The 27,190-nt window shown below is 39.8% G+C and overlaps 2 protein-coding genes across 7 annotated transcripts; both read left to right on the top strand.

The window, feature by feature from the left end:
* Nucleotides 1–873: 873 nt before the first annotated feature.
* SSBP1 (single stranded DNA binding protein 1) lies at nt 874–17,351 on the top strand. 6 transcript variants are annotated; one of them, XM_036863060.1, is made up of 8 exons: nt 874–945; nt 1,647–1,713; nt 3,708–3,768; nt 4,436–4,576; nt 4,785–4,872; nt 7,098–7,186; nt 10,436–10,509; nt 17,201–17,351. In XM_036863060.1, the coding sequence occupies exons 2-7, from the start codon at nt 1,690–1,692 to the stop codon at nt 10,477–10,479; spliced, it is 447 nt and encodes a 148-aa protein (XP_036718955.1). In that variant the 5' UTR covers nt 874–945; nt 1,647–1,689; the 3' UTR covers nt 10,480–10,509; nt 17,201–17,351. The 6 variants fall into 6 exon arrangements, with proteins under 6 accessions (XP_036718955.1, XP_036718951.1, XP_036718952.1 ...); XM_036863056.1 differs by having other exon boundaries at nt 17,035–17,351; XM_036863057.1 differs by having other exon boundaries at nt 16,421–17,347.
* Nucleotides 17,352–25,909: 8,558 nt separating this feature from the next.
* On the top strand, nt 25,910–26,861 carry LOC118901206 (taste receptor type 2 member 3-like). The gene is given in 3 exon segments (XM_036864301.1): nt 25,910–25,988; nt 25,991–26,677; nt 26,680–26,861. Coding segments are annotated over 3 exon segments (948 nt in total).
* Nucleotides 26,862–27,190: the final 329 nt, after the last annotated feature.

The following is a 27,190-nucleotide window of genomic DNA, read 5'->3' as shown; positions in this document are numbered from 1 at the left end:
GCTACTTTAATGCAATATTTTTAAGATATTAATGAAAAAGCCACAATGAACAAAATATAAGAATTCTAAATAAAGGCAAGATCAGTAAGCTGAAGTTAATGCCACTTCCTCAGGAAAAATGATCAGGCACGGCAACTCTTGCAATTGGAAATAAAGTAAGCAAAGAAGTAGACTTCCATTAAAGCCAGGAAGGTAAAATTATGTTTTTGGTATAAGCAAAATATTTAAACTTAAAGCAATGTTGTTAGTTTTAATACGCCTAATTTTCAGATGTTCAATATTTCTTCAAGTACTTTAATGTTCTTGGAAAGTTTTTTTTAAATACATAAAAACTTGTATATAGGGGCACACGTTTTTCCTGGTGCCTTAGGATCCTATCTGGCTCAGATACTGTATTTAATAAAAATTTTCATGTTTTATTCACGAATTTTTTGCCTTAATTCTGACTTTTGAAAACATTGCATTACTACTTACTTTGATTCCCATTTTTTTGGTGACCCTTAAATTTTGCGCTTTCGGCTCTTTCGCCACTACTTTTTCCGTTTTTTGTTTGTTTTTGTTGTTGTTGTTTCGTTTTTTTCTTCTTGCTTTTGGAGGCCTGAACCTTTCTAGTTTTTTCCAGAGACACAGCTATCCTTTGTTTCGTCCACCTTGCCGAGTCCCGGGCCGGGCCGGGAACCTCTTCAAATAGTAATTTCACTTCGCTAGAAACTTGCAAATAGGTTAACTAAACCACTTGGCGGCGTTGACTCATTCGCTCCCGCCCAGAACGAAGCTCTCGGAACTACCGCGTTAAGGGGGCGTGTTTCCCGCGGCGCCGGCCGGCCTCATTTCTACGACGCACGCAGCGGAATTTCCATTTCCTCCTTCTTCTCGCGAGTCTTGCGTCCCAGCAGCAACCGGAAATGATTTCTTTCCGGGAGGCTGTCGGAGTCTGAGCGTCAGGTGAGGGAGGGAGAAGGGGTGGAAGGCCCGAGTCCTGCGTTAGGTGTGCGTAAGGCTCTGCGTGGGTCCTGGAGGCGGTACTGTGTCGGTGTGTGGACCTTGCCTTCTCACTCGCGCAGAGGACTCCGTGGTTTCGTCGCCTCTCTCAGTTCCCCTATGTTGTTGGTTGGGAGCGTCATCTTGGAGAAGGGGCGCCTGCACATCTCGGCGGTGAGGCGGCGAAGCCCAGGGATCCCCTTGGTCTTTGCTGACGGGGCTGGAGGCGGTAGTTTTTGCGGCCACACGTTTCAGATTGAAGCCCCATGCTAACATTTTAATATTTATTGAGCCCTTACTATGTCTTGGGAACTGTTTTAGGGGTATTGGGTGTACCAGTGAATAAGTCCGACAGAAGTCCTTGCCCGAAGGGAACTTGCATTTTAATAAAATTTGAGAAGACCGTGGAACGGAAATGGGGATGGAATCAGGATTTTTTGGCGTGGGTTGGAGGAAGAGGAAGTTAAAGGGGATCAAAGAGACATGAAGGTGCGAGAGGGGCTTTCTGGGAGCAGGAGGGAATCCTTCCCGTCCCCTGTGCAGGGCTGTTGATGTGATACGGTCGCAAGGTGGGTTGCGTAAAAGTCGTGGATGCAGTTAGGCACTTAGGACTCAGTGAATTCATGTTCTTGCTGTAGGACTTAACTGATCTCTTTTTTCTTCAGGAACAGGTTAAAGGTTAGATTGTAAGAAAAGGAAATAGAAGCCATGTTTCGAAGACCTGTAATGCAGGTAATCACTTCTTCGTATTAGTGTTGGGGTGTGTTACTATAAGCCGTAGTGATCAAACTTATTTAGGCTTTTGCCTGCACAGGCAAAAGTCCTTTGAGCCCACACACCTTGGTGTACTTATTTGACATGAGGATTGGGGACAGATTTTACTTGGGTAAATAATGTTCACTAAAGCAAAACGAAACTTCTCTAGTGTGTTCACATATATCATGGGAGTAATTACTTTTAAAAACATGTGCTACTTGCACGTAGATCAGTTAGCATTGAAAGTCGTTGTTGATCTGCAGACTATGAGAACCGTTGTTCCAGATTTTTATTTTTTATTATTTTTTTTATTTTTAATAAGACAGGTGGTTTCTTTTCTGACCACGTGCCTCAGGTGTTGTCAGCCTGCCTCCCCACCCCGCCTCCTTGTGCTGAGGAGAGCAGGTGAAGTCTCAGCATCACTACACGTTTACCAGGTCCAGGATTGCTTCTCACGTCACCCAGTCAGACTTCTCACCTGATCTCCTGTCAGCCTCGCCAGCCTTGAGCCAGCCTAGACCCCTTTTTGCTCGCTTAAGCTCATCTGGGCACTAAGTTCTATAGATTCTCCTTTAGAACACCTCTCTCACTCCTCATCTTGTGAAGATGAGGAAGAAGCAGTTCCTCCGTGAAACCTGTTCACATTTCCCCCGCTCTGCTGTAGAGTTGGCCCTATATTCTTGGATCTGTACTAACTTATACATACTTTTGAAACGTATACTTTTTCATGTGTTGAAATGTGAAGCATGGAAAAGTTATTCCTGTCTTCATACATGATTCTGCAGTATTACGATATCTTTAAAGCTGTGTATAAAAGAGTGAAATGTTTAATTTAAAAAAGTATCTCAGTTAAATTGATTCTTTCCCCATTTCTGCTCCTCCAGTAGGTCTTGATTTTTGTGTGCCCCCAATGAGGCAAACTGTTGTTCCATGAAACTTAGGAGCTCTGGCTCATCTGAGCACTCAGATTAGCACCTTTCTGGAATCATGACACACGTAGCAGTTAGCAGTTTGATCTTTAATATGTTGGAACTCACATTTTTATTTTCTTACCCACTCTCTGTTCCCAGACATAGCGCTAGGATTCCATAACCAGAAGTACCACCCCTGGAGTGGGTATTGTTTTAATTGGTGGCTTATTAACAGTGCCACCACTTGACACATGTTTCTCTGGTGTAATGGTTAGCTCTCTGAACCCAGGGATGTTCCCAGTGATGTGTCCTCATATCTTGGCAGTAGCCCTTACACAGAATGTCCTTAAAGAGGCAGCAGAGGGTAGTGGGAAAAGCGGCAGCCTTGGGGTCAGACGGCCCTGGGATCTCGGCGTGACTTGCCACTTATTTCCTGGAGGATATTGGACAAGTTACTCTTTCTCTTTGAATTTCATTTTTCTCATCTATAAAGTGGTGGTAATTTTACATAGTTTATAGATTTAGTCTGAGGAATAATTGATGAGAGGTAAAGCAGTTAGCGGGTACTCAGTAATGATAGCTGTTGTTATCACTGAGTGCTGCTGTTACGTGGCAGTGATTCCCTTTGTCTGACAGACCGTTTGGGGCAGGCATATCTTTGCACTTTATCAAAGAACCATGTTTGTTTATCTTAGACTTTTTTCTTTGGTCTGTCGAAAGCATGACTTTTTCCAACATGTATTTATTTACCTTTTGTGTGCAAACACAGAGGCACCATAATCAGGAAGATTGCCACAAAAGAAGCGGGAGAGGACTGTAAATGAACTCTCTTGGGTATACCGTGTAGTACCTCCTTTGTACCTGTGGGCTTCTGCAGTAGGCTGCCCTTAAGTGTTTGCATGGTCCTCCTGGCTCTGTGTGATGGGCACGCCTCTTGTCTTGTGTGGATGTATGCCGTAGGAGCTACTGACTGGATGGTGACCACGTGTGAATGGGTCTTCTGTTTGTATTTGCCTTTCCCCCGGATTAAAGCTGTTTTACTCATTTGTTCCACTTTAGGTCCTTCATCAGTTTGTAAGACATGAGTCTGAAATAGCTGGCAGTTTGGTTCTCGAAAGATGTAAGTAGTAGCTGATTTCCAAGTTTAAAGTGTGTTATTTATAGCAGTATGCTAATATTCTCAGTGTTGCACAAGAGGTGTATTCGTTGGGTTATAATCTGTTAATCATCACGCTCTTGACTCATATTTGCCTCTCAGATCTTGGCCTTGCCCCACCAGGCTGCAGGGGCCTCGTGTAAATTGGGCCCTTCTTCCTTTACCAGTCAGTTTTTACTCAATCTTATTGTCACTTTCCTGCCAAAGAATTTCCTTGAGTCCTGTTTGGTTATCTAAGTCTTCCAAGGGTATGTGCTATTTGGCTGAAGTAGTGAATGTTTGTGAAAGCTGTTGTTTCACAGAAATAGTCCCTTGTATTTATAAAGATATTCAGATTTGTTCTTTTAACTCTATAGACAGTTTAAAGAAGTTTTTTTAGGTATTTAAAAGAAGAATTTAGATAAAGAGCTTAACGTTTGTTTTGTGGGGCTACTTCCTCTGAATATTTTCTCCTTTCTTGCCAATCCTTTTTCCCTCCCAATCTCTTGTCTATTTCCCCCTTCAACTTATTTTCAAACCTTCTAAAACTTGGGTTTTGCTTAATGCCAAGACTGAAGTTGGAGTAGTGTTTGTAGCTGTTCCTCCCTGGACATTTCTCTCAGTCTCATTTTATCTACACATTGCCTTTCAGCTCTGAATCGTGTGCAGTTACTTGGTCGAGTAGGTCAGGACCCTGTCATGAGACAGGTAGAAGGAAAAAACCCAGTCACAATATTTTCTCTAGCAACAAATGAGATGTGGCGATCAGGGGAAAATGAAACACACCAAATGGGTAAGTACAAAAGCCCGGGCTCTTAATTTTATCAGCAGTAAATAGACATTATTTATGGTGAATTATCTAATTAGATACTTTTAGAAAGGACCTTCTCTAATTCTGTTCTGCTCTTTTAGAAATTGTGGCATTGGTTTTGCTGGGACACATTGTCCTTTGGCATTTGTCTTTTGCATTTATAACCACATTCCCTATTCTTGTGATTTAGGTGATGTCAGTCAAAAGACAACGTGGCACAGAATTTCAGTATTCCGACCAGGCCTGAGAGATGTGGCATATCAGTATGTGAAAAAGGGGTAAGTTGAGGAAGGAAGGATCTTACAGATTGAATGGTTTAAAACAGGGGTCCCCAACCTCCGGGCCACAGACCGGTCCCGGTCCCGGTCCACGGCCTGTTAGGCACCAGGCCACACAGCAGGAGGTGAGCGGTGGGTGAGCGAGCGAAGCTTCACCTGCCCCTTCCCATGGCTCGCGTTACCGCCCGAGCCACCCGCCCACCCCCTCCACCCGCTCTACCCCTGTCCAGGGAAAAATTGTCTCCACGAAACCAGTCCCTGGTGCCAAAAAGGTTGGGGACTGCTGGTTTAAGAAACTGGTAACGTGTTCTCGTGGACTGTGTAGCTCCTTTATTTATGTAGTACCACTAATTACTCTGTGTTAACCCAAGAGGTATTCATTCAGTGCTTAATACTATAAACATAGCGCATTGCCATATGTGACTATTTTAAAGGTTTTAACATAGTTTAGCCTTTTAACAACTTATAATTTAGGGCAAAGACGATGTGTACTTAAATGGAGCTGATGAGGTAAGAGAAGGCAAAGGGTACCGAGTACCATGTGAGCAAGTGCCTCCATGGCCAGGGATCCTGAAGGCAGGTGTCTTGCCTCTTGGCATCACATGATGGCCTAACAGAGGGTCTGGAATGTCGGAAGCCTGACACAGTGAGGTATTATGGTAATATTCACAGCATTTATTTCATATTTGATAATTTTATGTAAGCTTAGTAGTTCCCTTTTGGAATGCTTGGATTGATTATGTATAAAAAGTATCTTTTCCAAACCCACAGAAGGACAAAAGGATGTATTTAACAGCAGTTGTAGTCATAGTATGTTTAGAAATATACTTGTTTTATAGAAATAAAACATTTCATGTAAAATAATTTCAGCAGTAACTAAAATTTCTATTTTTTAAAAATAAGTGCATACCTTTTCTTCATATGTACCTCCATTGTCATGTATGTATGATATGTGCATATATACGCATATAAACACAGAGGAAATTTCAAGGAAAATGTCTATATGCAATTTCACCTACTGGTTGATGAATCTGTGTGACTGTTCCCTTTGGCACCCAGTCATTTTACCAGTCTTGTCTGTTTTCTGTATTGTACATTTTTGGTGGTGTTATAGACTCTGAAAATTGGTGTCATTATGGCCATTTTCTACTCTTTGAAATCAGAGTTACAGTTGTCTTCTAGTTCAGCCTTCTAGAGAGTGCAGTATAGTCTTAGTAATTAACTCTGAGTGAAATACTAAAGCTGAAAATTTTGCATTTTAATAATCTAAGTCTTTTGAGAATAAGTTTATGAACCTCAATATAGAAAGGAACTAACTAAAAAAATAAATGAAAAAATCAACAAATCTGTTAGAGAATCCCAAATCAGAGGTGACAGAAAATAACACATTGGAAATTAATCATAGAGATTTAAAGGATGCCACTAGGTTGCTCTTCATGGTCTTAAGGTTGCTTTTTTTTTTAATTTTGGCTTAAACTTTTGTTTTTTTTTTTTTTAAAGAAATTCACGTTCTTTTATTTATTTATTTATGACTGTGTTGAGTCTTCGTTTATGTGCGAGGGCTTTCTCTAGTTGCGGCAAGTGGGGACCACTCTTCATCGCGGTGCGCGGGCCTCTCACCATCGCGGCCTCTCTTGTTGCGGAGCACAGGCTCCAGACGCGCAGGCTCAGTAATTGTGGCTCACGGGCCCAGTTGCTCCGTGGCATGTGGGATCTTCCCAGACCAGGGCTCGAACCCGTGTCTTCTGCATTGGCAGGCAGATTCTCAACCACTGCGCCACCAGGGAAGCCCCCTTGGCTTAAACTTTTGAACAGCTTTTTTTTTTTTAAACTTCCATAAGGACCACAGTTAGCTCAAGGATGAAAACATTGTCCTTTTTCCTAGGTGTGGCAAGTCTCTGCACATTCTGTTTCACTACTTTTTCTTTTTGGCTGTACCACGTGGATTGTGGGATCTCAGTTCCCTGACCAGGGGTTGAACCTGGGCCCTGGCAGTGAAAGCCTGGAATCCTAGAGCTAGGATTCCCTAGGAATCCACTAGACCACAAGGGAACTCCCTGTTTCAGTACTCCTAATTCTGAATTTTGAGAAGTGGTAGCAAAAATGAGGTTCTTTATGATTATCTGTTTCATCCTTAATGTATACTTACCCTCTCTGACCTGACTCTCTCCTGTAAAGTACATTAGAATCTCCAGACTAAAAACTGTAAATTTTATTTATATCAGGTCTCGAATTTATGTGGAAGGGAAAGTAGACTATGGTGAATATATGGATAAAAATAATGTGAGACGACAAGCAACAACAATTATAGCTGGTAAGGCTCTTGTGATAATAGCTATCCTTTTTTTTTTTTTTTTTTTTTCTCCTTCCTTTTTTGAAAGCTTGGCTGTGTTGTAACTTTACCTGAGGCTGTTAGTACTGATGCTAATGAGATTGTAAGGCACTTCACCAGGAGAATTCCAAGTGAGGTTTGTGGGCTTGCTCCAGGTTTCTGTATTTATCTCTTCCTTTAGAAAATTATCTCTGTACTCACAGTTTTAGTTCACAAGTAACTTATCAGTTGAACTGTCTAAGCCAGTACTTACTATTTGGACTTAGAAAACCTTTAATCTAGTGTCTTTGAAGGACATGGCCTAAACAGGGAAAAAGCATGTGTCGAGACAGAGTTACACTAAAGTGAGTGGCATTAGACATTTGTGCAGATTTGTTCAGAACCTGTTTGGTACTTAACATGATGATTTTGTTTTAAATTCCTTTTGTTCTCATTAAACAAAATACAAAACAACATAGAAAAGATGGACACACGAAGCTTCAGGAGGTTAAGAAAATATCCTCTAGAGCAGAGTTTTCAAACTTTTCTGAAAATTCTACAAGAAGTTTGAAAATAATATACCCCTTTCGACATGTGTAAGTTGACATTAAATTTTTTTTTAATGTAAAATTATGTTACTCTCAAAGGTATTAATGGATCTAAATATTATAGCAATTTGATATCCATCATCATTAAAAAAGATACAAACACCTCAACACTTGGAAATTTTACATTATTCCCTTTTCTCTGAACTTGCTTTTCAATTTCATTTTCTCCTCAGAAGTGTACCTTAATATATTGTATAGTCAAGACTCTTTTGTCATTCATTCAGTTAACTGTAACAAAAGTACATGCATAAATAGAAATTTAAAAATATTTAAAAAAATTCTGCAACAGTAGAGCTCTAAATGTTAGGTTTCTCCTTGAATTGGGTTATCATTACAGTTGTTTTTAGAACATAATTGACCAAAACAACTTTAGTATATATGTATACAAACTAAAATTTTATTGAAAATGTATCTTAGTGAGATAGATGATGCATTTTTTGCCTTTTGGATAAATTGCTAAAATAGTTACGTATTCATTCTGTTCTCTGGTTTTTTATCGATATAAAAACTGGGAAATTTGTTTCGATAAATAAGTAGATGGGAATAAAAGAACTTTTATTATAGTAGTATCTTAATATTTATGAACTTCTGAGGTATGCCCAAATTAGATATCATTTAAAAATTAATTTTTTTATTATGGAAAATGTCAAATATACACAAAAGGAGAGAGAATAGTAAGAAACGAAAGCTCCCATCACTCAGCTTTAACAATTATCAACAGATGGCCAATATTATTTAATCTATGCCCCAGCCCCCTTTTCCCCCATCTGGATTATTTTGAGGGAATCTCAGACATTATATCATCCAGAAATATTTCAGTAGGTATCTCTGAAAGATACAGATTCCTTTTTAAAACATAACTATAGTGCTATTATCACACCTAATATTAAGAAATTATTGTTAAATTTTTTTTTACCAGATGTCATAGTATTGAAATTTCTTTGCTTCATAAATACCAGTCCATACATTATATTACATGGTTTATATGTATCTTAAGTGTCTCTTATTTTCTTTTTTTAAACAACAGAAATGAATTTTCTCACAATTCTGGAGGTGAAAAGTCTGACAACTTAAGCCTCCTAATTGACAGATTTTCCTCTTTCTCTTTTCACTTGCTCCAGAGTTTGTCTTAACTACTGTGCCATATGGATAAATTATAATTTGTTGTAAATAATAATCGTATATTTTCTTACTGGTTTCTTTGAAAGTATACTGACCTTGATAACTTAGATGAGGTTTTTTCTGACCAGTTTACTTTCATAATTCTTGAGTGTTTTGACAGTAAATTACTTCCTGCCTTCCCTGTTCCTCCTTGGGTCAAGCCTCCAGACGTATCTACCTATTCAAAAATTTTTTTCTAGACCTGTATATTGTATAGAACTACCCCTGTGATTTCAGCAGTGGAAGATCAAGCTTTCTAATAAAATAATTGATGGTTTAAAATCTATTGATCATGTATTTATGAAGCATTTAACACATTAATATTCCACTATAAACCTATTGTGAGGGCAAATTTTGGATTGTGCGAATTGTTATAAACCAGGCCAAATAGAAGCATTTCAAATTATCTGCCTTTTTTTTTTTTTTTCTTGTCACCAGTATTCACTAGCATGAATGATTAAGCAGTTAACATAGGTTTATGGCTAATAGTAAAATTGAACGGGTCTTTAGTGACATTAGAATGGAAGGGAATAGAGTTTTAATTTGTCTGATCTGTTTTATAGGCCATATTTTTTTATTCTTTGGATCAATGTAGCTTAAAAATAACCACCAGCAGGTGGCACACTTGTCATTTTTACACAGTGATGTCAATTCTGATAATCTCTTCTAAAATACTAACCATTCTGTACCAAAACATTCTAGTTTTAGAAGACTACAGTCGTCAACAAATATTCAATTACTATATAACAACCGTTTTTGAATAATTCTGAAGTTTTAAGAATGTAGATCTTTCGGTGTTTTACGGGAGATACTGCTTCTTTTCCTTTGCTTGTCCTAAACTAACTCTTTCTGCACAGTATTTTAAGAGCAATGTCTGATGTTTTTGGATAAAAATGTTCTCTCTGAAATACTGATTAGTAAAAATTTTCTCGAGTGAATATATAAAACTCATTCTCTTTTAAAATTTAAAAATAAAATGTGTTCTATGTAATTGTTCAGACTTAAAAAACATAAATAAGTCTGTCTGTGCGATGGGGCCGTTTGTTGAACCCTGCCCTTCCTCCATCCCTGCAGCCTGTGGACTGGGATGCCGGCATCCTTTTCTCTGCGAGGATGCGCTCCCTGGTTTCATGGCATCTGTCTGAGCACTGCAAGCGTCAGAATTTGTGACTAGCTCTTTTGTAGAAAGTTGTTGCTGAGAAGACCTTAGCTGTCTTCAGGGAAGATGAGAAGTGTCCCACCTTTTCTCACAAGGTCTGAGTTGTCGAAAAACGGTTGAAGCCCAGCTTTTAGCTCCATTATGCCTATTGTATATACCTCTCAAGGACATAGCAAGCAATATAGCAAGAACATAATATTTTGAGAATTTGTCTAAAGTCTTTTCAGTGAATAGCACTAAAATATGTATGTGATAGAGGGGAATGATTAACTGAGATGGAGAAAGCGTTCTGAAAATAACATTTATGCTTTGGCTTCTTTACAGATAACATTATATTTCTGAGTGACCAGACGAAGGAGAAGGCATAGAGTGGACGATTCTTCTTTGGCCATTGTTTGGTACAGTCTCGTTTCTAAATCTTGATAGTCTTTGTAGTTTCTGAGGGCAAGAATTAAAATACTCTATGTAAAATGAGTGATAATATTTTTCCTGACTGCTGTTCTCCTCCCCGTTTTTGTGTCATGAACCTTGGTAGCTCCTGTATGTTATGGTATTCACTAGTTGTTTATTCTTTAAGAGATGGTTTCTGTGTATAGGTATACGAAATAGTGAACTGTTAGGTTCATCCGTGTTATGGCAGAGGGATAACTGTCCTTTCGGAAGGCCCCCCCCCCCTTTTTTGTGCACACTTCTATTATAGTATTGATTTAGCCACTCAGTGTGTATTGAGCATTGCTGTACGTCATACATTTATCCCATGGTTGTAAATACTGATTTCCTTATCTGTTTGGTTTATAGACTAGAAGGCAAGAACTGTATCTTCTTTATGTACCTGCGTCTTAACCATTGCTTGGCACAGAATAGACAATAAATGTTGACACATGAATGATCCCAACGGGATATTAAGCTTTAGCCTAAATTGTAGGGGCTTGCTGAACAGTGGTTAATATATAATCTAAATAGCCTCAAGATGAACCTACATTATTCACGTCTTCTGTTTTTGGACAATTTCACTAGTAGCATTTGTGAAACAGAGTTTACTAGCAGTAAAGACCTAAAGTATAACTAGGGATGAAGTAGTCCATCTCCAGGTGATGACATAGGCTCTGGTTTCACTATTTTCTATCTTTCTAAACCCCATTCTCTGACCTTTTAGTCTCATACAGAGCTCTCAGGGGAGTCCCTGCCTCTCTAGGTTAGCGCCCCAGGTATGACATTTTCCTCTTATTTTGTACATGGTCTCTTGATGTACATACTGTGTACAATTGTGTACGCACAGTTACCTTTATTATAAGATTCTGACAGAGTACTAGTAATTTACTAGTAAAGATTACATAAAACGAACTCAGTTTTTTAATGCATCTTTTACTTTTACATGTCCTCTCCCCTCTGCCTGATAGAGTGTGGTGCTAACTGTAGCTTAGATACTGCTGGACTTTAACAGGTTCAGAATTCACACGTTATTTTATGGACCCTTGACTTTTTATTTTAAGGTATTTTCTGCACACATCAGCAGCATTTTGTACTCACAGTTTGGTTAAGGAAAAATGGAGTTCCTTAGCTTTATCCTTTCTTTTGCCCAGGAACAGTAGAAAATTAATTACTGTTTCCTCATATCAGCTATCTTTATTTATTTTTAAATTTTAAGTTTTTTTTTTCAACCATGTTTTTCTTTTTTTCCTGTAGCTGGGACCATTAATCAGCATATTAAGTCTGCTCTCTTGAGTTCCCACATTAAAACTGTCTGGTGATGTAGTCCTCACTCCTTTACGCCACATTCCTTAAGCAAAATTGTAAAGTAGGTAAAATTTGTCTTTCGGGCAACTTTTTGTTTTTTTCCTCAGCAAAGGTACTTTTATGCTCCTTCAAAGTTGTGAGAAGTTAATGCGGATTAGTATTCCTGTTTAAACTGAGTGATGAATCTGTGCTTTGGGAAAGTGACATGGTGAACAAAACTGCTTAATTACCAAACCCAAGCAATTCTGAGTCCAGGGTGCAGGGGCAGAGAGTGTGTCCTCCAGGATCCCCGTGAGCCGAGGGGCTCTCCTGCAGACTCCCACTGGAGATTGCTTGAGAGGCTCTGCGGCTGGGCAGCAGGGCTTTCAGAGTCAGGTGTTCAGTGCAGAGGCCTCAGCGTGCGTGTGATACTGCAGACCCAGGGTCCACGACCGGGCAGGCTGTGGGAGCATAAACTCTGCCCTCCCCCGCAGGCAGCCCCGTCTCCTGAGAAACTTTCTACTGTTCCCAGCCTAGTCTCAGAGTAGATCTGTGGAATCTGATAGCAGTAACAGACCGTAGGGGTCTTCTAGTCCAAGTTTTGTGTCCTGCATTTCCTTTTTCCATGTTCTTACGGTGTCAGGGAATGTACCTGCAGAAAACTGCCCTGTGACTTGGATTTTGGGATTTTGGGTTAGGTAGAAAGATGAGTATGATCCATGGAAGTGTGGGAGAAAAAGTATCAAACAGCATGTGTGGTGTTATTCCCATATTTGAAAAAGAAGTAATTGATATGAATACTTAGAAGAGTCTGGAAGGAGAAAAATCAAAATGCTCTGATGATCTCTGAGAAGATTATGTATGATTTTTCCTTACTTTTTACACTTTTGTAGTTTTTTCTTTTTTTTTTTTTTTTTTTCTTTTTTTTTAGCATTGAGTATGTATTACCTTTATAAGAAGAAGAAGTAAATAAAGCTCTTTACATTTTGGGGGAAAAAAATCTTTCCATTATTTCCAAGCCAGGCTTGCTCTCCTCATTCACCTTAAGCTAGTAGCACTTCATGTGCTAGAGGTGAACAAGATATTCTTTCATGCATTTTTTCCCCCATTATCTGTATTGTAACATCTCATGCTTAAACACTTCATTTCTTTTTTTTTTTTTTTTCTTTTTTTCTTGTATTCTCCTCTTAATAAACGTACACAACCCAGAATGGCTGACGTTAAAGACCAGCCCAGATAAGACCCACTATTTGCTGCGAGGTGCAGTTCTCAGAGAGTCATCCATGTCTTAAAAATCGCTGCATGATTGATCAGTCCAAAGACATCTGAAAACACCAAAGACATGTTTCTGTGGCTGTTTCGGGGATTACTTGTCATTGCCAACTGGGTTTCAGTCTAACCTTTGCAGCTCATTTAGGGGAAATTAATGGTAATTTCTCATTGTTCCCAAAAGATATCGTGTAATTCTTGAAGGCAGTGTTGTTTTTTACTCAGACTACCCTTTTGCCCTTGTCCAGCTCAGCAGAGCACAGTGACATTTTAGGGCTTTGTAAATGTGTGTTGTTCAGTTGGATTGCCCTGAAACATCAACATGAAAGTGAGGGCAGGATCACTTTACGTATTTTGCTGTCAGGGTTTGCATCATGTGCCCTGAAGATTTGGTGGGAGTAACAGCAAGCAGATCATTGTAGAAAATGAGAGATAATCCCAAGGTTAATGCGCTACAGAGAAATATCTTACAAGGTAACAGTAATCATATTAACGGCTGACATTTATTATGTACGTACCACCTGCACACAAGGCCCTGAGCTAAGTGCTTTTTATCATTGTCTCATTTAACTATTACCCTAAGAAGAAGGTAGTATTATCTCCATTTTACAGGTGAGGAAACTTGAAATGGAGAGGTTAAGAGACATGTCAAAGTCACACAGCTTGTAAGAGGCACACCTGGGGTTTGAACTTGGGTACGTGAAGTTTGCATTTTGCTTTCTGCCTACAGTCTCCCTCCTGCTGCCTTCCCACTCGCGTTGGCCCTACATAACCAGAAACCCCACTGCTGACTTCTGACCAGCGCCCTGTGCAGGGTGCATCTGGATCACACCAGGAGTTCAGTACATAATAGGTTTTGGTTGAGGGGGAGAATTACGAGTGAGGGAGAAATACCTCTACCTCTTTATTCTTTCTCATCTTCAGTCCGATGATCCCACAGGAAGATAAGTCACACTTAATTTCTCTACCAGGTTATCTTTACATATTCCTCTTCCTTTTTGTCAAGCAGTGTCTCTTTACTGGTTAAAATAAGTTCAGTGTCTGCTCCTTTTATTGTTACCTATAATTGTTTCCTTCCTACTGAGCATTGAAATTGTCAGGAAGATTGTTCAAGAATTTGTCAGGCTCACTTTTTAGAGAGTGAGGCTTTTGGCCTGCACCAACAGCACTGAAGTCCCTTCTCAAAACTACTATACTTGGCCCCTGTGCTAGTCCCACAGTCTGTGATAGGATGATGTGTAGCTTTTTCGGCTGTCAGAATCATGCATCCACAATATTGAAATTTTTCTTTTTCTCTCTTTACCCTTCATCCATTAGCTCTCTGCCATGCTTTGGACCTTAGGGTCCTATTTGTCCAAATAAGTGTACATCTTTTTTAGTTTTTCTGCTGTACCAGTCATTTGGGAAAAAGGTGGTCTGTCATAATAGTTCACTTAAGGCTGTGCAGTCAGAAAGCCTGCATTTGAATTTTTGCTTTACTCGGAGCAGCTGGGTGAACTCTGGTGCGTTTCTTAACTTCCCACGCCTTTGATTTTTGTTGTTTTGTTTTCCTGTGAATAAAACAGGGATAATAGTAGTCGTACTTTTATAGGCCTACTGTGAAGAACACAGTAAGTAATACCTGTAACTTACTTAGTTAGCACGTAGTAACTGAATCAAGTGCTCAATACATGCTGGCTATTATTACTGTTGTTGCAGTTATTTTAAACAAGGTGTATCTCTCTTTCAGTCACCATGCCTGTCTCACCAAGTCTCAGGAGATACTCAGGAGAGCATTTTAATTTCAGTTTATCGTACTTGACTTTTTTTTGTTGAGTTATTAATGTCCGTGGATTACTGAGCACGTATTCCACTTTGGTCATTTTTTTTCTTTGGTTTGTTGTTAATCTTCTGTGGCTGTTTACAATTAACCTGGGCATCTTTTTGCACTCAGAGGCCACGTGGGCACCTGCTCTATGCCATGCAGCCGTACAGCGTGGATGTAGGGGTGAATATGACAGGACTCCTGCACTGAAGGGACTCGCAGTGTAGGGTGGGGGAGGTTGGGTGGGGGAGGTAAAAGCAGGAGTGGTGTAGACAAGTGTGATACGGTGGGAGGGACACTCTAGTCACGGTAGAAACAGAGTCCTGTGGGGCGCAGAAGAGAATAGTTAGGTTAGTTTTCAGCAGAGGAAACAACACGAACGAAGGTCCAGAAACTTAAACGTATACGAAGCATTCAAAGATAAAACACGAAAGGTATTTGAGGCTAGATTGTAAAGGGCGTTGAAAGCTTGCAGAGGACTTTGGCAGTGGGATCCATAGAAGGTTTTAAAAGAGGGACATCTCATCAGAATTGTGCTTTAGAAAGAACTGTGAAGACAGTTGAAGGGTTAGAAGGAGCGAAGCCTGGCGGTAGTTAGGAAGCTACTGAATAAGCCTGGAAAGGTTAGTAAAGTGGGGATGAGAGGTGACACGAGGGATGTTTAGGATTCCCATTGACTCATTCATCGCGTACCAACTATGTGCCAGGTCCTGTGCTAGGCTCTGGGTTGGAGATAACCGAGAACGCATAGCTCCTGTCCAGGATCTAGTGGTGACAGCAGAGGTGTTGGTGGTAAGAGAAAAGGCAATCAGAAGATAATTTTTTTTCCCTAAATTTTAATACTTTTACTTAAGCCAACGAATACAAAATATTCCAACATGTCAATATAAAAAGTCATCAAGGGAATATCATACACTCCCCTCCCATCCGTCCTCAGTCTTGGTGTCCGGTGTGTGTTACACTTAGTCCCGGTCACGCTGTCCGGCCGCAATTTAGAGCTCGGTGGCCTCTAGTGACCCCCCTGGTGGACTGCGTGGGTCTACCCGGGTGCCTGAAACCGTCCCAGAGGCCACTTCGTGGGACTCCAGAAGATAATTTTGAAACTTCTGCTTGGGCAGCTGTGTAGATGATGACGTTTTATTAGAGACTAAGGAACATGGATGTGGCCGCAGATTTGAGAAGAGCGAAGATAATGAGTTTAGTTTTGAAAATAGTTTAACTGTAGACTTTCTAGCTTATATTTGGGAGGGTGAAGGTTAACGAGTCTGGCGCTCAGAAGAGACGCTGAGGCAAGAGTGACTTTCTTTTTCTTCTGCCAGACACATTGTAAGCAGATTTTTGTGAGATAACTTTCAGATGATGCCAGGATTCCAGCTTCCTGTTGTGGAAAACCATATTGTGGGAAGGATTTCCAGTTGCCTACCTGTTTTACGATGTACATGGGATTTGTTCTAATCAGGAATGGTATGATGACAGACACAGAGACAACTGCCTTTGAACGAAGAGTTTATTACTTACAGTTCTCAAGAGGAGGGCGTGCAACACCACCATGCCAGGACCACACGGAGAGGTACCAGGGTAGGTCAGGAGGCAGAAGGAGCGAGGGAAAAGCATGGGTCAGAGCTTTTATTGTTTTTTTCATGGGGAAAGAATGGGTGAGACAGGATAGGAGAGCTGAGCAAGTTTAGGATTGGACAGTTTGAACACATTTCAGCAGGCAGTGGGTAATAAGGGGTGGTCCCTAGTTGTCAGGTACCTTGCCCTGGGGTGATTTCAGGCAGAGGAATAGTGTCCTGGACTTCAGGAGCCTGATGAAAGGCTAATGAGGGGTATGAACTCAGGGTTGCTTGGTGTGCATATCAAAGGCATGCTCGTGGACAAGTCCTTTACTATTTCTAGGAATCCGCTATCATGTGGGGGTGGAGTGGGGAAAGTCCCTCCCAGGGTCTGCCAGGCCCCAAGATGTCAAAGCATCGTAAAATACAGAAAATGAGAAACGTCATTAAAAAAAAGAAGAAACGTTGTTATTATGATACCCAATATCTATTACTCCTTCTACATTTACAGAACCCATATTTTATTGGGGATGACAGTGTGAACAGCTAAAATATTGTATTTCTATTCTCCTTTGCAGTTAAGGATTGCTAAGGGGCTATAAGCAGAAGTTATTTGATGGTGTTTCCAGGGAAGTTCCTTCAGTGAACTAACTCTGTTGGGAGGCTCATCCTGTGTGCTTCTCTAAACCCTCATTTGGCTTTTTCTTGTCTGAAATGTGGACATTGTGGCTGAATCTCCACTAGTGGTCTTGGAGCATGATACAATCTTCAGGATGGAAGACAGAAGAAGATGGAATCTGTGATGACCATGGAACCACCATACCAGTCCTGGACAGTCTACTTCTGGACTTCTTTTGGAGACACAAATAAATCTCTACCTTGTTTAAGCCACTGATTTGTGCTTTGCAGTTAAACCTAATCCTTACGAATTTACACATTCTTACCTTTATCTCCATATACATGATCAACTCATTACTCTTGCCTTTCTCTTGTACGACTTCCACTGTAAGTAGAAGTAAAATCTCACCTCGGCTCCCACAGTCCTTCAGGCTTTTAACTTACGTCTCATTCTAAATTTGAGGAGGGGATTGGAACAAAGACACACAAAACCTTAGCAATTAGCCTTAAAAAGCATGAATATGAGCACACTCTCTCTTCAAATAAATATTGTTTAATTTTGCTTGAAGTCCCTAATGAGGACCCTTAGTTAACAGCCCCCTGTTAAATAAAGGAACACTTAAGAACAGAAGTACTGCCCTTATGCTTCTCCTGGCAGTGTAGCAGACTAGATAATCTGGAGTGAGGAAACTTCCCACAGGAAAATAACCGGATCCTAAGTATAACATAGTTTTTATTTGCATCATTGGATGTCTTAGTTGGGGCTGCTATAACAAAATACCATAGGCTAGGAGATGTAAACAACAGGCATTTATTTTCTCACTATTCTGGAGGCTGGAAGTCCCAAGGTCAGGGTACCAGAATGGTTTCTCCTGAGGCAAGTGTTCCTGGCTCGTAGGTGACCAGCATCTCACTGTGTGCCCACATGACCTCTTGTTTGTGAGTGTTGGCAGAGAGCGAGAATGAGAGCTCTCTTGTATCTCTTTGGAGGAACTAATCTGTTGTATCAGGGCACAGGAAGGGAAAGAAAAAGTTTTAAGACAGGAAAGGAAGAAAGTTACAAGGCTGTGATTACATAGAAGATACAAAAGAATCTATGGATGAGTAAGTAATTAAGAGTTGCTGGAAATAAGATCAGTATACCAAAGTCAATGGCAAACAACAGCAGAGAAAATGTAGTTTTAAAAAGATGCGTATACAAGAGCGTCAGAAGATGAAAGATGTCTCCTGGTGTGTGGTCCCTATGGAGGACATGAAACTTACTGAAATACATTAAAAGAAGACAAACACATTGGTACACCATTTTTATTTATTGGAAGCATCAAAATGTAAAGATGTCAACCTTCCCCAAGTTGATGTTTACAGATCAAAAATTCCCAGAAGTGTTTTGGGGCAACTGGACAAATTGATTCTAAAGATGTACTGTTGAGCAAAGGTCTAAGACCAGTCAGCATGTTCCTGAAGAGGAAGAGTGAGATGGGGGGCTTGCTCTGCCAGTTGGCAAGACAGTTTTTCTTTTCTTTTTTGAAAGTAACGTTACAGTGATAAGTATACTATGGATGCAGGAATAAACAAATGGAACAGTGGTGTAGAATAGAGAACCCACAAACAGACCATGCGTATATGGAAAGGATATATGACGAAAGTGGCATTCTAGATCACTGGGTAAAGTATAGATTATTCAATAAATGATGCTAGGAAAATTTGTCATCCATAAATCAATAGAAAAAAGTGAAATTGGATCTCTACCTTACACCTTAGGCAAAAGTCCATTCTTGGTTATTTAAAGAGTAAAAGGAAAAACTAAAAATTTTGGGAAAGGGGAATTCCCTGGTGGTCCAGTGGTTAGGACTCGGTGTTTCCACTGCTGGGGGCCTGGGTTTGATCCCTGGTCAGGGAACTAGGATCCTGCAAGTCGTGTGGGGTGGCCTAAATAAATAAACAAACAATAGGAGGTAAAAATTAAGGGGGAACTTTCCCCCTTTAGAAAAAAAATTTGGGGGGAAGAAAATATAGGACAATGGCTTTATAATTTGGGGCTGTGGAGTTTTTTTTTTTTTTAAAAACAAAAACTTGAATGTAGAAAAGAGTGATAAATTTAACTTAAAAATAACCTTGTTTTAAACCAAAAATCACCATAAAGAAAGCAAAATGACAAGTCACAAACTGGCAGAGAAGATATTTGAAATAATATAACTGAAATACAATCTGAAACATATAAAGACCTACAAAGCAAAAAGAATATGATCTAGAATACATGAAAACCTACGGAGCAATAAGAAAATGACAGCTTAGTACAAAAATGGTCAAAGACACAGGCATTTCACAGAGAAGGAAATATAATCCATTAATATATGAAAAAGTGGTCAACCTCATTAATCCAGGAAATGAAAACCAGAAACTGCAATGAACTTTCAAGACCTCCATGCTAGCGAATTTCAACACATTTGAAAGAACAAAGTGTGAAGGAGGATGTTGTAGACCAATGGAAACTAGTGGGGGGAGTGTAAATTGGCACCTCTTTTTGAGGGAGATTAACTTGCCTTGTTTGAGAAATCATTTTGATATTGTTGAAATTTCACCTAGTTATTCCACCTTTAAGGTACACTCTATAGGAAACTCTTACCCATGTGGCCCAAGAAACAGGTCCAAAGGTGTTCATAGCAATAATGTACATAATAGTACAAAACTGCAAACAACCCCAAGGTTCATCCACAGAGAATGGATAAATAAATGCTCACACAGTAGATTATCATACAGCTGGGTAAATGAATTACAGTTATCCTGTAACAGGAATAGCTTTTATAAACATAATGTTGCTCTGGTTGCAGAGGATATTTGTTATAGCATGTTATTTTTATAAAGGTTAAAATCAAACAGGTATACAATATTTTAATGGATAGATATCTATATGATAAAACTATTCAAAAAGGAATGATAAATACAGAATTCAAGATGAGTTACCATAGGAAGCTGAGAGAAGGAACAAGGGGTAGGGCACAGAAGAAGCACACATGTGCCATGGTACCACTGGTGATGTTTTACTTAAGTTGGGTGGTGGGATTATGGGTACTTAATTTGTTTGCTTTATAATATACCTATATGTTACATGTATTTTTATATGTATTAAATATTACATTAAAAGAATAGCAGTTTTCATAAAAATATCCAGGTAATGTATAGGGCAGTGACCCTATTAATAGCTAACATTTAAAAAACACTCCTGCATTTTACATTTTTATAGTCACTATCTTATTTAATCACTGTAACAATTCTGTGAAATAGGTACTATTATTATGCCTATTTCACAGATGAGCAAATTTAAGTTTAGGCAGATGAGCTTGCCTAAGGTCACATAGCTAATGAGCAGTGGCACTCAGATTCAAATCCAGGCCTGATTCCAGAACCCAGGTCCTTAAACCATTCATTCATATTGACTCTCTGCTACCTCCTCATTTTATGTATTTCCAACCTGAGGATCAGAAAGATCAAGACATTTGCCTGATGTCACATAATTAGCTTAAAGCATTTCTATGGCAAGGATGCAAGTATCCTAGGTTACTATCTTCCGGGATTTTTTCCAATTTACCGTAGTGGCAGATCCCTAATTGATAAAATGTGTTATACAGATAAATGAGGAGTAATGTTAAAGGAAGAGAATGGGACCCAGAGGGTTCTCAATAAAACACCTGTTGGTTTGAGGTGCAGCCCATGGTTTGAGAGTTTATAGGGATCATTAGGAACCAGAGCAGATGATGCAGTGTGATCTAAAAGAGAGGGGATCTAAGATCTTGTCTCTGACATAATATTACTGCTCAAGGCCCCATTTTTTTCTTGTATTTATTGAGGTGTCATCAATCGGTGATTTTTGAGGTCTTTAGTTAAGGCAGTGGATTCTGAAGCCAGAGTGCCTGGGTCAGAATCCTTGCTGTACTGATTACTAGCTCTATGAGAATCTCTGAGCCTTAGTTTCCTCCTCTTTAAAGATGGGGACAATAATAGAACTCACCTCATGTGTTGAAAATTAAGTGACTTACTCTAGCTACCTTAAAACAGTGCATTGCATGTAATTAAGTATTATGTATGTTTATTATTTTCTTGCTTGGATAGTCTGTGGGTATGTTGGTGGATAAATCATCATCTATTTCGGTAGTGCATGGAATTCCCATTTCTTTACCTTGCCTGCCAGGTGAACTCCCATTTATTTTAAAAAACATCTCTCAAATGTTATCTCCTCTTTCAAGCCTGTGACTATTCCAGGCAGAATTTGGTCCCTTCTCTGTGCAAACATGTATATTTTGTATCTATCTCTTAAAACATTGGTCACATCGTTACGTAATTTTTTGGTAGCTATGTCTCTCTTGTTTTCTAGTCCATGATTTCGTGCACCTGGTACACTTCCTGTCACGTAGTAGATGCTCAAGAAATGTTAGATGAATGAGTGGCAGTACAGAAATAAGATTTAATTTCTAGTTCATTTATTTTCCATTATTTTTCCTGAAATCCAACGATATTAGAAAGTGAATCTAAAACTTGAGATAAAAACAAAAGTGAAACTTCTGGAAAATTTATTTATTCCATGTATATTTATTGAGGTTCTACTATGTTCCAAGGACTGAGCTTAGGGCCAGATGGTATTCAGTGAGTAAAACACCAAAAGGGTGCATTATTAACAAATTACTTGGAGCAACAGGCACCTAACCATAATTGTCCTGGACAAACTGGGAAATATGAACACTCTTCTTATAAGAAATTTATACTGCAAAGATGAAAGTCGTCCAAAAATAACCCTAGGAGTTCAGTCTAGGTTGCCTGGACAACAGGTTATCTGGGAAAAGATAACCTGTTTATCTTTCTTTCACTTCTTTCACTTATGTGAAGCACTTATGTGTTTCACATAAGCTCAATTCCCACAGAATTGATGACTTTCTCCTTCTAACACTGGGAACTTGAACATCTAAGGTCCCCAGGTGTTGGTCAGCTGGCCTTCCTAGACAACTCCTGTAATAGCTGGCTTCCCAAATCCAGATTTTCTGGCATTAGGCAGACTGTTTATTTTCCTACTGACAAAGTTGCTTTCACACTTTTGTTACAAGAAGTGAGACCAATAGAGAGGATGAGGTATCTCCATTGGCATACAGATGTATACTGCTAACCTAACAGTGCCCAGGTCCCTCTGTGTAGTCATAGGAGGATGAGGAGGAACCATGCTTTCATTTCTGTTGTTGATACAGAAGTTTTCTCTGACTCCAGTAAAGCCTATTCCTTAACTCAGACCATGTGATATTATAAAATTTATCTTGAATTCTGTTGCATGCAGAAGGATATTTAGAAGAGATTCTCAGTATACAGTATACTATGAGGCGTTATATTTTGTGCAGTTGCACTGGGAAGCCAGTGAAGTGTTTTAAGTAGTGGAGTGGAATGATCTAATTTACACTTTAACAGGATCATTCTTGTGGCTGTATGGAGAATGTATTGTGGGAGAAAAGATTAGAAGTAGCGAAATGGGTTAGGAGGCCATTGAGCAGTTCATATGAGAGATCATGGTAGCTTGGACCACGGTGGAGGCAATGGAAATGGAAAATCATCCATGTTAGCCACATACAGAATGTATTTATGCATATATAGTTTGAGGGTGGGCCTTTAGGATCCTGATAAGATGCTCACTTAGACTTATTACTGGCCATTGTGCATTCTCCAGGTCAGGACTTTAAGGGACTTGGAAGGCTGCATACCACTTATCATTTTATATATATTGCTGATCTCTCTGATGTGTACACTCAACTCTACTGATTTCCTTCTGTGTTCTTCAGATTACTGAACTTTGATTGGTATAAATGGATATTATCTATGACTTGTCTTGATGTCAGAGTGTACTCCTGACGTTTATCAACACAATTGTCATGCAGATTAGTATCAGAAGCGGGAATGATGCAAAGACCTGGACCATGATGTCTAAGTCCTTGTGGAGAAAGTGTCAAGAATAATGAAGGAGTGGAAGATGATCTCAGAATGCCTTGTTAGTCTGCTGATCTGTGTTTTGAAGTGTATTCTCTCAGCTCACTCTCTTCAGGGTCTCCCAACTGAAAAATCTCAGCTACGGTCAGGAGGTCCCCTCCACACAGGTCTCTCTCTCTCTCTCTCTCTCTGAGTGGTATCATGGTATGGTGCCCCACTGTTCCTAGCCCTGAGGTACTGCACTATCTGTTTATGGCTTCCCTGTATTCTGTCCATCGTTTTGTAAATAATCCCTTTTTAAAACTCTTCTAGAATTACCCAGTTTATGCAAACTATTTTCTGCCAAGGCCCTCACTTATATACTTACTTTGGTCTTTTACTCATGGACATATATACACTATTAAATGTAAAATAGATAGCTAGTGGGAAGCAGCCGCATAGCACAGGGAGATCAGCTCGGTGCTTTGTGACCACCTAGAGGGGTGGGATAAGGAGGGTGGGAGGGAGATGCAAGAGGGAGGAGATACGGGGATATATGTATATGTATAGCTGATTCACTTCGTTATAAAGCAGAAACTAACACACCATTGTAAAGCAATTATACTCCAATAAAGATGTTAAAAAAAAAAAAGAATGAAGGAAAGCAGGTACATGACCTGTAAGTAGTTTTTCTAGATGTCTGCAGCCTGGGATGCCACAATATCACAGCTCTAGCATTGATCCCTCCAACAAACTGCAGGCTTGATAGAATTGGACTTGGAGTATATGTGGTTATTTGGTTGACCATGGCCAACATACATTTTGGAAGCAGCCATTACTAATGCTATGGTATTAGTTATAGTGTGATGGTCTTAGTACTTATGTTAAGAGATGAGAATGTTATAACTATGGGCTCATGATTCATGTCACTGGTACCTGATGAAATAATAGCAGTGATAATGATGATATTCAACAAAAGTCATTTGGGAAATTGAACTCTGGTCACCAGCTAATGTGGTGTACATGGAAACATACTGTCCTGGGAAAGAATCAAAACATGAGAAAGAAAAGTGACAGTTAACCCTAAATTGCTCAATAACAACTTAAGAAAGGTACAAGTTCTAATTTTGGAAGGGGTAAAAATAATAGGGGTAGTAAAAAAGTATGATTGAACTGAAATGGTAAGTGAAATGCATTCTGATACGTTGTATATTCTAAATTTTTTCATCATGGATAATTCTAATACACGGGTAGAGGAATCTTACCAGTGTATTTCTTCTTATGAGGGGAGGTAAAAGATGTTATAATGACAAAAATCTGAATCTATAGAACTGAGGCCCTGAGAAAAAAACTGAACAGGGTCGGTGGTAGGTTGCAGGATCAGCCCTACAACTGGTCTGAGGTTCTGTTACAAGACTCCCAGGGACAGCTGGGAACTGGCCTTATTCTAATTCTGTAGCATACAGTTAAGGAAGCATTTGGGCCAGGTTGTCAAGTTAGCCTGAGAAAGCTGAGGGTAATGAAGGAGGACTTATGCCTGAGTGTCTCTACGACACTCTGTAACCGTAGCGTACACCACATAATGCCAAGACTGATGAGGTTCACTAGCTCAGGTGAGTGGCTCCTTGGCATGTATCCCTCAGTCTGTTACTAGATAATGTTGCTGAACTCTCTGTTTTGTATCTTGATGGCATGGATTTCTTTCTTTACCCTTCAGATCAGTGTTTTCAAACAGTATTTGTAACAACTCGTTGGTAGGTTGTAAAATCAAGTTTGTGATATACAAGCAGCATTGAAAGAAATAGAATAGGACAGAAAATACCAGAATGCCACACATGTAGAAAGGGAAATATGGTTTTGTGAAACCTTTGTGTTCCAGTATTACATACATATATTGGGTTGGCCAAAAATTTCGTTTGGGTTTTTCAGGACATCGCATGAAAACCCGAACGAACTTTTTGGCCAACCCAATATTTAGATTGTGACATGTAAATGTATATATACACACATATATATGTTTTATATATATATATAAGACAATATAAAAAGTATTACTATTGGTTATAGTCAAAATCTGTAAGGCACTGTTTTGGTTGACAGAGAGTGTCTGTGTGTGTTTTCTGTCAGCCTGAACTATCACTGACATGTCAATACAGTGGTCCCTCTGAAAACATCAGAGGGAAAAAAAAAATTTGAGTAGCTCATATGATACTTCATTATTGTTATCATTAAATATTCAGGTAGTTAAGAATTTCCGATGCTATGGCTCACTAGGGAGGAGCTTGTAGCCCCTTCATGTAAGGCATACTCTAATAGGCACACTTTTTAATTCTAATCCAGGACCATTGACACTGAACCTTTTCTTTTCTATGAATGTAAACCTCCCTCCAGGGTGACTGTGATAGTGCCTTATAGTGGAATTCTGATATTTCGCCCTTTTGTATGTGTCCCTGAGTCCTCCCTCCTGAAGAGTAAGACTTCTCACTCTTCTGAGTGATTCTGTGCGACCCTTCTGGTGACACACCTTTCCATTCTGGGTGGCTCAGAACCCTTCTGCCTTTGAAACTGAGTCCAAATCCTGCATCTTCTTTGTGACTCAGATCTCTTCCTTCTCTGTGTGACACTGGACACTACTCTATTTGCATTTTGGCAAAGAGCTTCTGAGTTTAGATCATAGATGGAATGTGACAATCCATGTCGTCTCTGAAGAGGACAGACTAACCTGAAAGAGCAGAGAGGGTGTGCTAAATTGTGCTCCACAACAGACTAAATTGGGCAGAGACAAGAGACAGGTACAGAGAAGCAGCAGGTAGAGGTGATTAACAGAGATTTCAGGTTAGCAAGAGAGTGTTCATCCACAGAAGGAACGAAGATCAGGTCTGCCTAATAGCTGACATGCTGGGACTCACTGAGTGCAGGTTTCTGGTTCTGACTGCCACTCAGTTCATTCTGGGAATGCTGGGGAATAGTTTCACGGGCTGGTCAATGGTAGCAGCTGGTTCAAGAACAAGAGAACCTCTTTGTCTGACTTCATCAACACTAACCTGGGTCTCTCCAGGATTGTTCTGCTGTGGATTCTCTTGATTGATGGTGTTTTAATGGTGTTCTCTTCCAAACTCTACGATGAATAATTTGCAATCATGCAAATTAGTGATATTTTCTGGACATTTACAAACCGTCTGAGCATTTGGCTTGCCACCTGTCTCAGTGTCTTCTACTGCCTGAAAGTCGCCAGTTTCTCCCATCCTACGTTCCTGTGGCTCAAGTGGAGAGTTTCCAGGTTGGTTGTATGGATGCTGTTGAGTACCCTGCTCTTATCATGTAGCAGTGCCGTCTCTCTGATCCATGAATTTAAGATCTATTCTGTTCTCAGTGGAATTGATGGAACGGGGAATGTGACTGAACCCTTTAGAAAGAAAAGAAATGAATATAAACTGATCCATGTTCTTGGGACTCTGTGGGACCTCCCTCCCTTAATTGTATCTGTAGCTTCCTACTTTCTGCTCATCCTCTTCCTGGGGAGGCATATGCGGCAGATGCAGCAAAACTTTACCAGCTCCAGAGATCCAAGTACTGAGGCCCACAGGAGGGCCATCAAAATCATCCTTTCCTTCCTCTTTCTCTTCCTACTTTACTTTCTTTCCTTTTCAATTTTGACATCCAGTTATTTCTACCAGCAACTGAGGTGGTTATGATGACTGGAGAAGTAATTACAATGTTATATCCTGCTGGCCGCTCATATATTCTCATTCTGGGAAATAATAGGCTGCAGCAGATGTTCATGGAGATGCTTTGGTGTGAGCCTGGTCATCTGAAGCCTGGATCCAAGGAACCCGTTTTTCCATAGAGCATCTGCGGGCACAGGAGGGAGCCTAGGAGTCCTTAGACCTGGCTCAGGATTACAGGGCTCTTCCTGACCCTCCCGTGGCACCACTTCTGTCACATCAGTAGGAGAGACACTACTGCTTCATTCTGTCCCACTCGGGGACACTTCTCATGGCCTCTCCTTGTATGGTTGTTTTGGAGAGGGTGAAATAGTCTTTGGAAAGTGTCAGTGTGGTAAAACACTCACTATGTAGACATGGAGTTGTATTTTAATAACAGCTCAACATAATGAGCTGATTATTAACTTAAAGTTTATACTGATAGCAATGTATTGATCTAGAGGGGAAAGAG

This window comes from Balaenoptera musculus, chromosome 9 (genome assembly GCF_009873245.2).
Source record: "Balaenoptera musculus isolate JJ_BM4_2016_0621 chromosome 9, mBalMus1.pri.v3, whole genome shotgun sequence".
Lineage (NCBI taxonomy): Eukaryota > Metazoa > Chordata > Mammalia > Artiodactyla > Balaenopteridae > Balaenoptera > Balaenoptera musculus.
Note: the sequence above shows the minus strand (reverse complement) of the source record. Positions and strands in the feature narration are given on the sequence as shown.